The sequence below is a fragment of the Drosophila santomea genome, chromosome 2L (genome assembly GCF_016746245.2).
Source record: "Drosophila santomea strain STO CAGO 1482 chromosome 2L, Prin_Dsan_1.1, whole genome shotgun sequence".
Lineage (NCBI taxonomy): Eukaryota > Metazoa > Arthropoda > Insecta > Diptera > Drosophilidae > Drosophila > Drosophila santomea.
The window spans coordinates 13,043,404-13,058,132 of NC_053016.2; the positions used below are offsets into that span (position 1 = coordinate 13,043,404).

Sequence of the window (14,729 nt, forward strand, 5' to 3'; positions counted from 1 at the left end):
TTAAGAAATCGAAGAATGCGTTTAATATTCCTTAAACTTAATCTCGCACCTCATTTATTTTCTTATTTTAGAATGTCACATGAATGTTTTTTTTTTAAATTTTGTAAGAGCTTAGAATAACTTAAATAAATCTAGAATGCCTAAGATTTGAATCTGCTCTGCAATAATAACAAAATACATGATTTTAGAGATTTATTTTTTACCCTCAACTCGCATTATTCTTTGGATCAATATTGATGTATTATCCTATAGGCCATCTATCACCTTTATAACAATTTAATATCTATAAAGTTCTGTTGAATTTAAAAGTCTTCTGTGCAGATCACTGGTTTATATAAACTGATAAGACTGCCTTAAGTTTAGCTTGTGTACTTGACTAACAAATTCCTTTAACCTAGCAGCAGTCAGAGGTGGAAAACAGCTCCATGGTGGACCTAAACAGAGGAGAAGTAGTCGCAGCTGCCGCACATGTTGTAGAGGTGTCCCGAAGCGGGTTCGATAAAGAATCGTAGGGCCTGAGTGCACCGAAGTTCGTGGCTGGCGATTTGCTGTTGCAGCAGCACCTGAAGCTGCTCGATGCTTGCAGAGTGCTCGAAGCGTATTCCACATTCGCAAATGAAGGCAGCTTTGTGGTGTCGTAGGTTTTTTATCTGGCAAACTGGGCAGAGGACATCCTTTTGCTGCTCATCTGGTTCAGCGTAAAGCGTTTCCAGGTTCTTTTCGCCCAGGGCATACCACTCGTTGACATCCGATAGTAGCTCCTCCAGGATTAGCTCCTCCAGTTCCACATCCTTATCCAGCTCACTGAGTTCCAGTCGCAGGATTTCCCTGAGTTCGGACTGTAGAAACGGGTTGTGGTTATTAATGGGTTTACTATAAAGAGTTCTATGACCTACTAGTTGGATTTCTCGATTGGCATCCGTGCATCTATTGCGCGTTTCTATGATTCGCTTGCGGTATTTCTACAGGATATTTATGTATTAATATTTAGGCAGCTCTAAAGGGTATGTGGTTGTCCTTACCTGTCTCAGCATTTCGCGAAGTCTCGGCATTTGCTTGCCCATCCGCTGTCTTCTGGCCACATCTTGAGCATGACGCTTTTGCTCCACGGATGTGTGATAAACCGGGCTTTGAGTGGAGTTCATTGCAACTAATTTAGGCAGTTAATTTTCGATGGTTTTGATTTGGCTTGTATAAGATAAGTCAGTGTCGTCAATTAGGCAAGGATCAAATTTTAAAGCGCTGATTATGTATATGATCTAAAAAGTATAGGGTATAAGAAATTAATGAAGTTAGAAGTAAGATTGTACCAATATCTACCTTATTATGAAAAAACAAATTAATAAAATAGGGAGTGTTACCTTAAGCACAAAATGGGAGACAACATTAACATGCCTGCTGTAAAATATCTAAGCATCTGTCTTTAAAACCATACAAGCTGCATAACCCAAATAAAAAATAATGTGCAAATGTTGTGTAAAATAAACAAAAACAACGAAGTGTATTAAATTACTACAAAATCAGAATAATTACAATTGTAAACCATGTACAACAGAGTGAACACTGAATATGCGTATAAAGCCCATGAAAACAGATCCCACCATGCAATACATAAACTAATAGCGACTAAGGCACCTACAAATCATGTTTAAATACCTGAACTTGTGATGAACAAGCCAGAATGGTTGAAAAATCCACCTTTATTGCCAAAAATTCGCGCAATCTGCTGTTGCTTTGCTGGAGGTGGAACTTCCTCGATAGCCCACAGCGCCGCCAGTGTGACCAGTTGGCCAATGGCGCGCGTGTCACGCTGTCGCGCATTACGCAACACTGAAAGCAGGGTTGCACCGATTTGACAGCTCGAAGTTGGCGTATAGCACGTTTCCGGTCTTTCTTTCCCTTTCTTTTACCAGCGTGTGCAGTGACTAGTAAAAGGTTAGTGCGATATTTTCAATAAAAATACAACCGAAACTGAAAGGAAACCGCTCAAATGCAACTGTTTTGTGCCGCCCACAGATGCCTGCTCCGGTCGCCAAGAAGCCAGCAGCGAAAAAGCTGCCCGCCGTGCCGGAATCGAAGCTGAAGTTCAGCAAGAAACAAATCTCCAAGCGAGTGGCCGAGTCGAAACGTCGCCTGAAGAAGGCCGCCGTGATTGCTCTGCGCAAGAAGGAGAACCTGGTCCGCGCCGAGAAGTACCAGAATGAGTACATCAAGGCGGAGCAGCGCGAGATCAAGCTGCGTCGCTTGGCCAAGAAGCGCAACCAGTTCTACGTGCCCGCCGAGGCTAAGTTGGCCTTTGTCGTCCGTATCCGCGGGTGAGTCTAGTAATGCTCCACCTACTCCAGGCACTCCAATTCATGCCCCAATCCCATTGCCCACAGTATCAACAAGGTTGCACCCAAGGTCCGCAAGGTTCTGCAGCTGTTCCGTCTGAGGCAGATCAACAACGGTGTGTTCATCAAGCTGAACAAGGCCACCATCAACATGCTTCGCATCGCCGAGCCCTACATCACCTGGGGCTACCCCAATCTGAAGTCTGTGCGGGAGCTGATCTACAAGCGTGGATTCGTGAAGCACAACCGTCAGCGTGTGCCAATCACCGACAACTTCGTGATCGAGAGGAAGCTGCGTCAGGCGCACAGCATTCAGTGCGTCGAGGATCTTGTCCACGAGATCTTCACCGTGGGTCCCAACTTCAAGTACGCCTCCAACTTCCTGTGGCCCTTCAAGCTCAACACCCCCACCGGCGGCTGGCGCAAGAAGGCCAACCATTATGTCAACGGAGGTGACTTTGGTAACCGCGAGGACCAGATCAACCGTCTGCTGCGCAAGATGGTCTAAGGACTCCTTTTGATTTATGTGCTGAAACGACAACTGCAGCGGTTCGATGTAAACAGTGAGAGAAATAAAAGTTACTTTTATAAACCCACGAAATGCCGTTCAGTACAAAAACGCAGTGTTTTCGCTTCGATCTGTTTCGTCTTGCGAAATAATTTGGAAAATATCAGTGAAGAATGGTCCTTTTTAAGGAACTTCTAGGAGCGATTAGTTGCCCAACGTGCAAACAGTTTTATAATAAGTTGAAATGTTTTTTTTTTAGTTTTATTGTTAATTTTTCAAAGTATTTCCCGCCAATCAACAATCTTTAAATTTTTTAACATTTAAAAATTTTCTAAGAAAAGAAACCCCTCGTTCAATATAATTTTTTTCTGCTAATGCCCTAACTGTCTTGCATATATTAAAATCTTTATCATTTACATTTAAATTGTTCTTTATTGAACCAGCCTCCCAATATTCAAACATAAGACAGTAATAATCTGCTTTTGAGGGCCCCTTTGTTGAAATGAAAACGCAGGATTTTTGTTAATTTGTCTACGCTCTAGATTGTTTATTGTTGTTCTGGTCGAATTTTAAGCGCAATGCACAACATTTAAATGCATAATAGCAAGCAAGATTCAGGGTGCCAGGGTTAAAAATCGTTTGCCAATGTACGCTTTATTGAATCATGGTTTGCCTTTCAGCTGGCAGTGGATTTTAATAGTATTTTACACACACAATAGTCCAAAGCAGTTCGCAAACAAACATAAATGTAAATTCCAATTGCATGGAAGTTAGTCAATAATTGGGGGGAAGCTGCTGGCACCCTTTTAAATGTATAATTTAATTAATCGTTACCACATGAAGCACATGCCGTTGTCCGCTGTAAGATTCCCGCTTCTACTGGTGTCCACCAGCCTGCGTGGTGGTCACGTGAATGTTCTGCACCAGCCGCTGGCCCCAGTACTCCTCCAAATCGAATGGCTTGAAGTTTTTCAGCTGATTATCGGGCTCGTTGCAGTACAGCACAGGTGGTCCCTGTTCGTAGACCTGGAGAGAGAGCAAAGCATGAAGAGCAACTGACAATTTCGACCGGGGACCGCAAACCTCAATGGTTTTCACCTTCAAAAGCTCTTGAATACTCTAAAAACTACATAACGTATCTTGCACTCGAGGTTGGCTGGAATGTCCTTTACTCTAAATTGGTCATTTTTATAAGAAATCTCTAAAACCCTCAATAATTTTAAGAAACTAAAAGTAGCTTAGCCATTTCCATTGGCCTACGCTCTCAAGTATTCTTCTAGCATTATTTTTGACACCTGTTATAATATTTCTAAAGGAGCTCTTGATGCGGAAAATGTGATGTTAAGTAATCAAAACTGGTTAAATTCCTATTGCAGTTCATTGCAGTCCTTTCTCATTTCTCGAAACAAAAGATCGGACTGCAAAGTCTGAATAACGAGCAAGTGTTCACGGTCCCTGTTGTCCGCGTGCAAAAAGCGAAGCAGGGTGACAAACGGGCGACCTTCTGGATCCAAGTAAGCTGCTCACCTTGATCCATGCCTCCCGGATGTACCGGATGAGCTCGTCGTGCTGCGAGATCGGCAGGCTCTGTGGTTGCTGTTGCTGCTGTTGTCCGGCGGCGGACGCATAAAGCGGATTGCTGTTGTTGTGACCACCTACGGACGGAGAGTTTCCGGCACTGTGGTTATTGTAGCCCGGCGAATTGGACGCGCCCGGCGCCGAGTTGTTGTTGTGGTGGTGATGGTAGCTGTGCGGCGCATTGTGCCCGCTGTTTTGCCGCCTTATGTTGTAGGGATAGCGTCTATAAGGTTGTAAAACATAATATATTTAGTTAAATAAAGTGAATATAGTAGCTCTTTAAATTTATAAAGTCAATAGGGTGTTGCAATCTCCTTCTAGTCTTTTTTACTTAATCAAAAGTTTGTCACAATACACTTTCAGGTCCGATTTCTTAAAAACATTTCAAAAGTACCACAAAATAAATAACTATTTTACAGATTTAGGTTAAAGTATTTTTTCAAAATTCTGTCTAAAAGTATGCCGCAAGGTATTTGTTTTGCTGTATTTGAAGAAAAAATATTTAAAACCATGACCCACTTTTATCAAAAGTTGTATCTATTTAATGGATTTTCAGGAGAGCTCCAAATTAACCGATTTCAACTTTTATACAAATCCCTAAAACTCATATTTATAATTCTTAATATTGTAAGATCATTATCCATGGCATCAAAGTAATTAGGTTTGTAATGCGTCTTTTCGAAATACTTTTAATATTTAATTCGCATTTTTATATATAAGAAAATAACCGTAACGGTTAATCGGTAGGAAGATCGTACATACATACAGACATGCCATGTATATACCCGTGGATGTGCGTATGTGTGTAAACACCGTCTTTTGTCGCTTGACGCGCACAGGTTATTTTCGAGCGAGAGTAACTCTTTTGGGAGTTTGCACTGCTCTCCAAGTACTTTACCCGTTATTGCGATCCATATTTCCAGGTGCTAGTATAAAATTAATCTTCTCAAGTTCTCTTGTTTATCGCCAAAAATTTATTTATATTCCGTACAAATCTTTTCTCTTCAGTCGCAGTGTGACCGCGGCCTAATGGTCCAAATAAACCAACAAATTATACCAAAATACTATTTACTTCGCGCCTACCGTCGCGAATACCCTCAACGTCATTTAAGCCGAGCTTATTTTAATTTATAAATTTGAAAATATTCTTATGAAATACAAAAATTTTATGTGGTTTGATTATATTCTCCAGGGAAAAATACTTTGATAATATTATTAAAAGTTATTTATCATTTATATCTCGGTTGTCATTTTATTTCCATAGCTTTTTGTGGCTTAAATGCTATTTATGTGAAATAATTATTTTATTCTGCGTTTAAAACACATAAATGCATATTCTATGCTTCCAATTTACAACCCAAGCATTATATTTCAAAGTGATATTAATTGAATTCAACGACGCTCTGAAGTGACATCATTTTATTATTTTTAAAGCCCCAAAAAGATATTTGCTAAAAATTTAGGTCAAAACATTTTCGTCATTTATTTGGAAGTGAGTCAACAGATAAGGGAATGTACATTCATATTTCATTGTTTAGATTTTAGTCATCAGTACATTTATTTTTGTAAAATGCATAACATATTTTCAACTATCTCTAAAGTAAAGAAAGTTTCACGTACATATATTACAATACAAGAAATAATAAAAGAGATAAAAGTATCCGTCCAGTTTCCATTTACACATCATTTACAATAGTTCAACACGTAGATCTAAATAATGATGGTAAAACGTGCCATTCATCTTGAGCATTCAATTCTTTACACCACACTTTAACGCCTTCATCCAATAAAACTTTTTTTGCGCAAATCCCACATTGTTCACTTGCAAGTAGCAGAGATAGTAGTCTTTTCTATTACACATATATAAAATCTTCAACCTTAGTCGAATGAGTTAAGCTTTCTAAATAGTTTGGCGCTCCTTTTTCTTCAGAAAAAGGACTAGTTTTGGCAACTCACGGCAATCGTTTCTTTAGCACACTCATAGATCATCGTCGCCGATGCCCTCGAACGCCCCGTTGGCCACACGTGCTCCATTGTCCACCACGTCGTTGCGGAAGAATACGGCTCCGAAGGTGCGCGAGGTGGTCAGCCTGGCCTTGGATCTGGGCGCCGAGTCCTCGGACAGAAACCTAACTGGCGGCGTTGTGGGCGCAGTGGACGTAGAGCACGATGAGGATGCCCACGTCGACGTAGAACACGTTGAGCTAGGCGTTGATAAGGACGGCGTGACTACGTTCAGCTCCTGCTCCTCGTCGCTGTTATGATCCTTTCCGCTGCCACCGCCTCGCTGCAACAGCTCGTCGACCATGGCCTGCAGGCATACGGACATCAGCATGGCCTGCTCACTGTTAATGGTTATCCAGCGCAGCGTCTGCTTGCCAATCAGATACTCAAAGGCCAGCTGAAGGTGCGTGGGTTGTAGCCGGGATTCAAGCGTGTTGTGCGTGACGCTGACGCGCCAAGAGCGCATCCTAGTCACCCGGAACTTTGTCTCGTAGATCTTAACGCCACGTGCCGTGCGTAGTGCCAACTCCTTGTTGCCAATGCTGATTAGCGCCATTGTGTTCGGTTCAGGATAGTCCACCTGCGCTTCATCGAACTGCAGGCATCCGTAGGAGGGCAACTGACGCACCAGGTCCATGTACTCACGCGCTCTTCCGTGCAGCTGCAGGCTGTTCAGTTGGCGACCCTCGCCGGGCGTACAGATGACCACCCACTCGCGGTTCACGTCCGCCACAGTCTGGTTGTAGAGCAAGTTCAATGCCACCTTGCTTCCGGTCAGCTTTGCGTCTCTACTGGAGTCCCAGTAGCAGGTACGGAGCAGCAGTTCGCAGGGCTGTACCTGCAGACGCGTTATATACGGCGACTCGAAGTCCATGAGGCGTCGCACCAGGTGCAAATCGCCGGATTTCTTCTGCCGCCGCACTAAGAACAGGCAGAAGAAACGCACTAGCTCCTCGGGTAGCTGAAGCTCCCGGCAGACGCTCTTGAGCAGCGCACTGGCGTTCTGTTGCACAGAGCAACTGACCAGGATGCGTTCGCCCGCAGGATTCGTGTAGACCTGTACCTCCAGCTGCTGTTCCTCACAATCGGTGGCCACCTGGTCCTCGGCCAGGGCCGTATCCAGTTGGGCGCGCTGCAGGAACTGCTGCAGGTGGGCGGAACGGGCCAAACGATTGTCCTGGCCCACCGCCTGCAGGTACTGCTCCAGGGAGCTGCGACGCGCCTCCAGTTGGCCATTGGTGAGCGGCAGCAAGCGCTTGGGTGGAAAGGGCGGCAGGGGGACGCCCACACAGTGCCTGCGCAGCTGCTCGTTCAGCGAGTGCAGCTGTTTGTAGCGCAGGACGCAGTGGTGGATGCCGTTGATGTGTATGTTGTACGCCGTGTAGGTGGGCGAGGAGCCCAGCTCCTGGGTGTCCGGTATGGAAAAGTGCATCCTGCTGCTGTGCATCTGCGCCCGGCCTGCGGATCACACCTGCATTGTCAAGCGGCTCCTCTGCTAAGCGCAGCAATTGCTCTCAATTCAATTAAATCGCAGCTTCAATTGTTCACTTTTCGCCCAGCTGTATGACCGTGCTTGCATAGTCGCAAAATACCCTTAGCGTCGAAAATACCAAAAAAAAAAACCAGATCTCAAAAGTTTTCAAATGGAAAGAAATATTGTTCTCTTTTAGTTAATCAATTAATTTAGATAATTCATGACAATCAATGAGTTTTTTTTTTACTTTTATTAGATATATATGTAAACCTAAACATTGGTTTGTAGAGGCACAGAAATAATATTCATTATAAATTGTGTGAGTATTTAATATTGAACCTAAACTAAAGAATATTGTTTTATGTTTTAAATTGTCAGTCGCTAACGCAGGAAGGATTGAGTTAAAATTTATTGTCAAATTAGTATCAAATAATATTATCATAGGCGATCTCCTCTAACAAACCGTATTACAAGTCAACAGGGTACTGAACTTCTCCTTTTAGCATAACCACGCCCGAAGGATTTACCTTCACTTTGATTTTGGTGTTGGGATATAGAACTCCATAGTCAACGTTTTCGTATAGGTCCTGAAGCAGAATAGATATAGTAAGAAATTAAAATATGCTGTCTCTTAGGCCTAGTTATATATTTACCTCCACTCTGTAGCCAGAAAAGTTAATCAGGCCCAGTTCTTTCAAAGTAACTGAGATATCCGAAGGAGTTCCATCGGTTCTTCTATTTACGAAGGCGATTGCGTAGGAGTAAAAGTTCTGGTAGAGTGGTCCAATCGGTCTTGACCAAATCTCAATGCCCTTATGTTTATAAATCCTTCGTCCTTGAATGCCAAGAGGATCCTGATCCACGGCGATTATCTTTCGATTCTGTAAAATTTGCTTAAACTGCGGACGAATCGTTCTCAAATCAACGGACATCAAAAGAGGAGCGGCCAAAATTGACCAAATTGCGAACTGTGTTTTCGCTTGCTCATAGCTCAGTCCAAAATTTCCGATAATCAACTGAAAATGAAATGGTAAGAGATGAAAATAAACTACTTTTAAGTAAAAACCAATTACACCCACCATGTCTGGATCGTTCCAGTGTCCAGGACCAGCGTTGGGCGCTATTAAGTCCTGATTGTTACCATAATAATCGATTATATTCTCAACGGACGCCCAGGAGTCCTGAATGTCGTCATAGTTCCTCCACAGGTTGCAGTGCGTTTGGATGGCCGAGTAGTTCGGCTGTATTCCAGCATATATCTGATACACTGGCCAGCTGCAAGAATACACCATCGATTTGCCTGTGCTGTTAAGAAGTCGCCCGAAAGTGGAGTAGCCATGATCCATGTCATAGGGTAGGGCATAGCAACCATCTAGCTTTACGTAATCCACATTCCAGTCCGCGAATTGAAGAGCATCCTTCTCCTCGTAACCAATTATGCCCGGATATCCGGCACAGGTGTAGTTGCCGTAGTCCTCGTAAATTCCAAACTTGAGGCCTCTCGAGTGAATCTTTGGTGGCAAATTATACATAAACAAAATCGCCATCAGTTAATTACTATACTCACATAATCAGATAAGGCTTTAATGCCGTTGGGAAAGCGTTTGCGGTCAGCTACCAATTTGCCATCATGACTGCGGTGCTTTTCTAACCAGCAATCGTCGATATTTATGTATTCATAGCCAACAGATGCATAGCCATCCGCCACGACAATATCGGTCATAGTTTGAAAAAGATTTTCACTGCAAATTATAATGCAAATACCTTACTAAGTTAAACTTTACAGGCTAGTGGCTTACCTAATGCAATTATCTGGATCGTTCACGCAGTCCGTGTTGCATCGAAATCTCTCCCACGAAAGCCATCCCATTGGAGGAGTTTTGGCGAGTCCATTGTCGAGGCAATTACACAAGGTGCTACTCAGTAATATAATCCAAACAATAGCTAACATAATTGTCTACAACGAAATAGTTAAAAAAAGCAAGACATATACTCTTTAATTAAGTAGGTTTTTGCAATAGGGTTATAAGAAAAAGAAATAAGGCAGGTTGGTGCAGTTTGTAAATATTTACTAAAAACTAATGCTTTAGACAGCTTTTTAATAGGTTTTTTTATATCATATTTAGTTTAAATATTTGTTCTTCAAGAACTGCGTTTAAATTAAAGACTGCAAGCAGTCTGGCAACGCCGCACTGTAAGCCAGACTTACAGGTTCGTCGAACAATGGCCAATTAAAGAGCAAAAAAAAAAAGAGAAAAAGGTCTGGGTTGGTAGAAGAGCTGTGCTGGGACTTAGACTCAATATGTGGAACGAAATGGTTCTCGGTCTATTGTACTCGAGATATAATGACAACAAAGGAGCACAGCTTGATAACAATGGAGCTGTATATTAATTCACGCCATGGTGTTAGAAATGATTAACAAACGTTAATCTGCAAGCTAAGAAGCTGCTTTTAATTAATAATTAAAATATGACACTTGAACTTTTAATTATGAAGTTTGGTTCATTTTAATGTATATACATTTACACACTCTCGGCCAAATTCGAATTTGTGTGAATTTCATACGTACGTACACTTAAAAGAAAAAAATAAACTAGTTTGTGCAAAGAAATGTATGGTACATACCAATGATTTCTATTTGTATATCTGCAGCGCAATTAAGTAATAGCGTTTTTCGCATTCGAGCCGGTTTCTCGAAGCTAATGGTAGCTTTTGGGCTGCAGCTTAAATCCTTCAAGTTTTAATGTAATTTAAAAAGTTTGCAACGATTTAATTTAATACAGATCGGTTATTAAACTAATATTTATTGTGAACTTCAGTTTTAGTCGCTGTAAGGCCATTTTAGCCACTTAGATGAAACTCCAAAAGTAAATATTATGTGGCGGTGGCAAATGGAGACATTAAGAACTAAGGCACATAAATACGTATGCAAATGTATATATATACACAAAACAACATAAAAAACCAGTTTTTTATGTGAGTAAATTGCTTTTACTACTTGAGTTGTGAGGGTTGAAGTTGTATATGTGATAAAGTGCTCATTTATTACGCTACTGCTTCGAAAACAATTTTATATACGTGTACTATTTAATAATTAAAGCATTTAATACAAAATAAACAAAAGTGACATTAGATTTGCTTACATTTTATTGGATTCACTATACATTTAGAAATATTACATTATATGTATGGGGCTAATAACCATCGATGAGCTTATTGATATTTCTGTCTCTAATAAACTGACACTTTTGCTCGAATTGCTGTAACGATTCCTCCATCTTAAAGAACTCCGAATTTATCATTTTATTGTTTTTACGAATTTGATTCAGGAATATGTCCATGGGAGACGTGTCTTCCTCGGAGACTACTGAAAAATACAAATATATTTATCATAACAATAATATTATTACAATATATTAGATATTATACAAACCTTCGTGAGTTTGCTGCACTACAGCCGGTGTTCCAGTTGAAATGGTGGATAAGTTGGAACGTCCAATTTTTTCGCCGCTTTCTACGAACCGAGCAATATCATTGCGGAATTTCTCGGGTATAAGAAATAGTCGATCAACGTTCCCCTTTTTGTAACACAGATAAGCGCTCTTCATTTGAAACCATTTTCTTCTGATTTGGGTTGGCGACTTATTTGGAAAACCCCTTTTCTTCATCTGATTGGCAATTTGGATGAAGGTGTACTGGGTGGTGCTCGTGGACAGTGCTCCTTGGCAGTTGTTTACTTCCTTTATCAAGTCGAGCATGCACTCTATTTCGGCGGACACCCAAAAGTTACGTTTCAGTTTCTCAGACTTCATGTTTTGGACAATATTTCTAAAAACAAATATTTTTTAATCACAAGTTTGTTGTTCTACTGAAATAGTGTGACCGAATCAAAAGAACTTTTAAATATCTGAAATGATAGAACATAACTGAAATTAGTCCCTGAAAATTTAATGATTATTGAATGAAATTAATTCTTTAAGTTTGAAAGTGCTTTACTAAAGATTCGAAATAACTTTTGAAAAACTACGCAATTTCAAAGACAAATTTTTGAATGCTTTGCTATTGTTATGTACATTTTTTATTGTACTGTTACAGAAGAGTAAACATTTTTCCAAAGAAACTGAAAAAAAAAAAAAAAAAATTTTTAAATGTATGAAGAAATAAAACATGTTGAGTTACTAAATTCTACTTATTATAATATAAACAAAATAAAAAACATATAACAATAAATGATTATAGTATATACCTAAATATACTATGTTCGTTGAACTTGGCAACCCTGGTGCAGTTCGCACGCCTGTTGCTTCTCTTCTTTCGTCTGAAACTTTTATTAAATATTTCCGGGCAGGCGAACTAATTTTATTATTAAAAAAGTGGCACAGGTAGGAACGATTAAAATTTATACATGTCTATACATTTCGATGTTTTAAAAGATCACTAAGCATTACCTTAAGTGTAATTGTTTACTTTTCTTTTGAAGAAACGTGCTGCGAAGTGTAAATAATGGACTCCAAATACTTTGCCACCAGCAAAAACGATGCTGGGGGCCCATCGCCCGTGAAATTCTCTATCAAGCGGAAGCACGATGCCATGGCAAACAGTCCCATACTGGAAAAGAAAACGCATGTGACCCAAATCAAGCAAACAATAGCTCCCATTCTATTGACCAGCAAAAGAACCACCATCGAACAGCACCAGCGATCCCTGCCCGTGTTCAATTGCCGCCAGCGAATCCTGAAGGAACTGGAACTAAACGACACCGTGCTGATCATGAGCGAGACGGGCTCGGGAAAGACGACGCAAATACCTCAGTTCCTGCTGCAGGCTGGTTACGCCAAGAGCGGAATGATTGGAATCACCCAGCCACGGAGAGTGGCAGCCATAACAGTTGCGCGTCGCGTGGCCCAGGAGTTGAACGGAAACATTGGCGACACGGTGGGCTATACGGTGCGATTCGAGGATGCCACCTCAAAGGCCACAAAGATTCGATTCCTCACCGATGGCGTTCTGCTGCGAGAGTCCATTAAGGATCGTCTGCTGCTCAAATATTCTGTGATTATTCTCGACGAGGCTCATGAACGAACCGTGAATGCGGACCTATTATTCGGGATAGTCAAGGATGCCCAGAAGGAGAGGCGGAAGCAGAAGTTGGGCAACCTAAAGGTAGTGGTTACCTCTGCTACGATGGATATCGATCACTTCGGAAAGTACTTCAGTTGCAAGGGCTTGTACCTGGAGGGCAGAACGTACCCGGTCCGCGTGATGCACACCAAGGAGGAACACGAGGACTATGTCCACACCGTGCTGGTTACCCTCTTTCACATACACCGCACCACTCCGAGAAAGTAGGTATTATAAAGTAGTTCAAATACATTTACTAATTATAAAATATATTTATTACAGCCACGACGTTTTGGTATTTCTAACAGGACAAGAGGAAATAGAGTCATTGGCCCAACAAATTCGCCAGCTTGCCAAGGTGAGTCTATCCTCGTACATCCCACAGATTGCACATCATTAAAAATAAGTTGCTCACTATTTTAGATTGACACGACTGGAACAACAGATCTCCGCGTCTTCACGTTGTACGCTCAGTTATCACAGGGCAAGCAATTGGAGTGTTTTGTGCCGACACCGACCAACGTACGCAAAGTAATATTGGCCACAAACATAGCAGAAACGTCGATCACTATTCCGGGAATCCGCTGTGTGATTGACTGCGGATTTGTGAAAGAGAAATCGTTTAATACCGCCGACGGACTCGATGTCCTGAAGTCAGTTCGGATATCTAAGGCTCAAGCCTGGCAGAGAGCAGGACGAGCAGGTAGAGATGCGGATGGAACTTGCTATAGGGCGTACACAAAGGCGGAAATGGACTCATTTGCAGATGCAACTCAGCCAGAAATCCTGAGAACGAACCCAACGTCAATGGTGCTGCAGCTCCTAGCCTTGGACATCGATTGTAACAATTTCGACTTCCTAGACCCGCCACTTGAAGAAGGACTGCGCAGTGCATATAAGAGTCTAGATGCCTTGGGAGCTATTAAGACTGGAACAGTTTCATACATAACACCACTGGGTCGGCAAATGGTGCAGTATCCCTTGGATCCAAAGTATTCAAAGCTACTGCTAACTGCATCATCATTTGGCTGCATGGAGGAAATTCTGAGTCTCGTGTCTGTTCTCTCAAGCGATCACGTCTTCGTCTCGAATAGCGACAAAAACGAAATGGCTGCATTAGCTCACGCCAAGTTTCAGTCCAAGCATGGGGATCATTTAACGCTACTGAATGTGTTCAATGCGTTTTCGAAAACCGAAAAGCCAAAGGTAAATGTTTAGTCGTAAAATCGTCGTTGTAAGGCCATCATTACCTTATTTGATGTATTTTCAGATGTGGTGCCATGACAACTATTTAAATTTGCGTAGCCTAATGTATGCCCGAAATGTCCGTCGACAATTGACGGAAATAAGCGAGCGTCTACATTTGGCTCTGAATAGTTCGGATGACATTGAAATGTTGAAGAAATGCATTTTAAATGGATTTTTTGAAAACATTGCCGTTTTGCAACGCGATGGCTTCTACATAACCGTTTCCGGCAACATCAGGGCCAAAATCCATCCGTCGAGCGTTCTGCATGGGAAGTACAAGCCGAGCTACATACTCTTCACCGAAGTTGTCCAGACGGAACAAACGTTTCTCCGTCAAGTCACGGAAATATCCATTGAATGGATTAAGGAGATCGTTCCGTTTGTTAAAAACATACCAACAAGATAAAATAAAGTACAAAACTGTTGAAAGGATGTAATGATGTTCTCGTGTTATTTCGATTT

The 14,729-nt window shown here is 41.6% G+C and overlaps 7 protein-coding genes across 8 annotated transcripts; 2 read left to right on the forward strand and 5 right to left on the reverse strand.

Moving 5' to 3' along the window:
• Window positions 1–20: 20 nt before the first annotated feature.
• LOC120458679 (RIP-like protein) lies at window positions 21–1,791 on the reverse strand. Its single transcript, XM_039646416.2, has 4 exons — window positions 1,657–1,791; window positions 1,023–1,259; window positions 897–962; window positions 21–839 (listed from the first exon to the last, which is right to left on the reverse strand). Exons 2-4 carry the CDS (start codon window positions 1,143–1,145, stop codon window positions 435–437), a joined length of 594 nt encoding a protein of 197 aa, XP_039502350.1. The 5' UTR covers window positions 1,146–1,259; window positions 1,657–1,791; the 3' UTR covers window positions 21–434.
• A 29-nt stretch (window positions 1,792–1,820) lies between these two features.
• LOC120458332 (60S ribosomal protein L7) lies at window positions 1,821–2,929 on the forward strand. The gene is made up of 3 exons (XM_039645950.2): window positions 1,821–1,935; window positions 2,017–2,315; window positions 2,382–2,929. Exons 2-3 carry the CDS (start codon window positions 2,017–2,019, stop codon window positions 2,839–2,841), a joined length of 759 nt encoding a protein of 252 aa, XP_039501884.1. The 5' UTR covers window positions 1,821–1,935; the 3' UTR covers window positions 2,842–2,929.
• A 428-nt stretch (window positions 2,930–3,357) lies between these two features.
• Window positions 3,358–5,569, reverse strand: LOC120458504 (MAPK regulated corepressor interacting protein 2). Its single transcript, XM_039646172.2, has 3 exons — window positions 5,318–5,569; window positions 4,369–4,642; window positions 3,358–3,867 (listed from the first exon to the last, which is right to left on the reverse strand). The coding sequence occupies exons 1-3, from the start codon at window positions 5,332–5,334 to the stop codon at window positions 3,718–3,720; spliced, it is 441 nt and encodes a 146-aa protein (XP_039502106.1). The 5' UTR covers window positions 5,335–5,569; the 3' UTR covers window positions 3,358–3,717.
• Window positions 5,570–5,877: 308 nt separating this feature from the next.
• Window positions 5,878–8,009, reverse strand: LOC120458170 (sorting nexin-17). The gene has a single exon (XM_039645727.2). It carries the CDS (start codon window positions 7,868–7,870, stop codon window positions 6,398–6,400), a length of 1,473 nt encoding a protein of 490 aa, XP_039501661.1. The 5' UTR covers window positions 7,871–8,009; the 3' UTR covers window positions 5,878–6,397.
• Window positions 8,010–8,293: 284 nt separating this feature from the next.
• On the reverse strand, window positions 8,294–10,644 carry LOC120458514 (alpha-N-acetylgalactosaminidase). Its single transcript, XM_039646185.1, has 6 exons — window positions 10,524–10,644; window positions 9,697–9,854; window positions 9,465–9,639; window positions 8,977–9,408; window positions 8,551–8,913; window positions 8,294–8,484 (listed from the first exon to the last, which is right to left on the reverse strand). Exons 2-6 carry the CDS (start codon window positions 9,846–9,848, stop codon window positions 8,365–8,367), a joined length of 1,242 nt encoding a protein of 413 aa, XP_039502119.1. The 5' UTR covers window positions 9,849–9,854; window positions 10,524–10,644; the 3' UTR covers window positions 8,294–8,364.
• A 383-nt stretch (window positions 10,645–11,027) lies between these two features.
• On the reverse strand, window positions 11,028–11,791 carry LOC120458515. Of its 2 annotated transcripts, none has more exons than XM_039646188.2 (2): window positions 11,332–11,791; window positions 11,028–11,262 (listed from the first exon to the last, which is right to left on the reverse strand). In XM_039646188.2, exons 1-2 carry the CDS (start codon window positions 11,708–11,710, stop codon window positions 11,093–11,095), a joined length of 549 nt encoding a protein of 182 aa, XP_039502122.1. In that variant the 5' UTR covers window positions 11,711–11,791; the 3' UTR covers window positions 11,028–11,092. The 2 variants fall into 2 exon arrangements, with proteins under 2 accessions (XP_039502122.1, XP_039502121.1); XM_039646187.2 differs by having other exon boundaries at window positions 11,028–11,265; window positions 11,332–11,790.
• Window positions 11,792–12,164: 373 nt separating this feature from the next.
• Window positions 12,165–14,696, forward strand: LOC120458166 (ATP-dependent RNA helicase DHX33). The gene is made up of 5 exons (XM_039645725.1): window positions 12,165–12,280; window positions 12,379–13,243; window positions 13,302–13,377; window positions 13,443–14,225; window positions 14,290–14,696. Exons 2-5 carry the CDS (start codon window positions 12,402–12,404, stop codon window positions 14,671–14,673), a joined length of 2,085 nt encoding a protein of 694 aa, XP_039501659.1. The 5' UTR covers window positions 12,165–12,280; window positions 12,379–12,401; the 3' UTR covers window positions 14,674–14,696.
• Window positions 14,697–14,729: the final 33 nt, after the last annotated feature.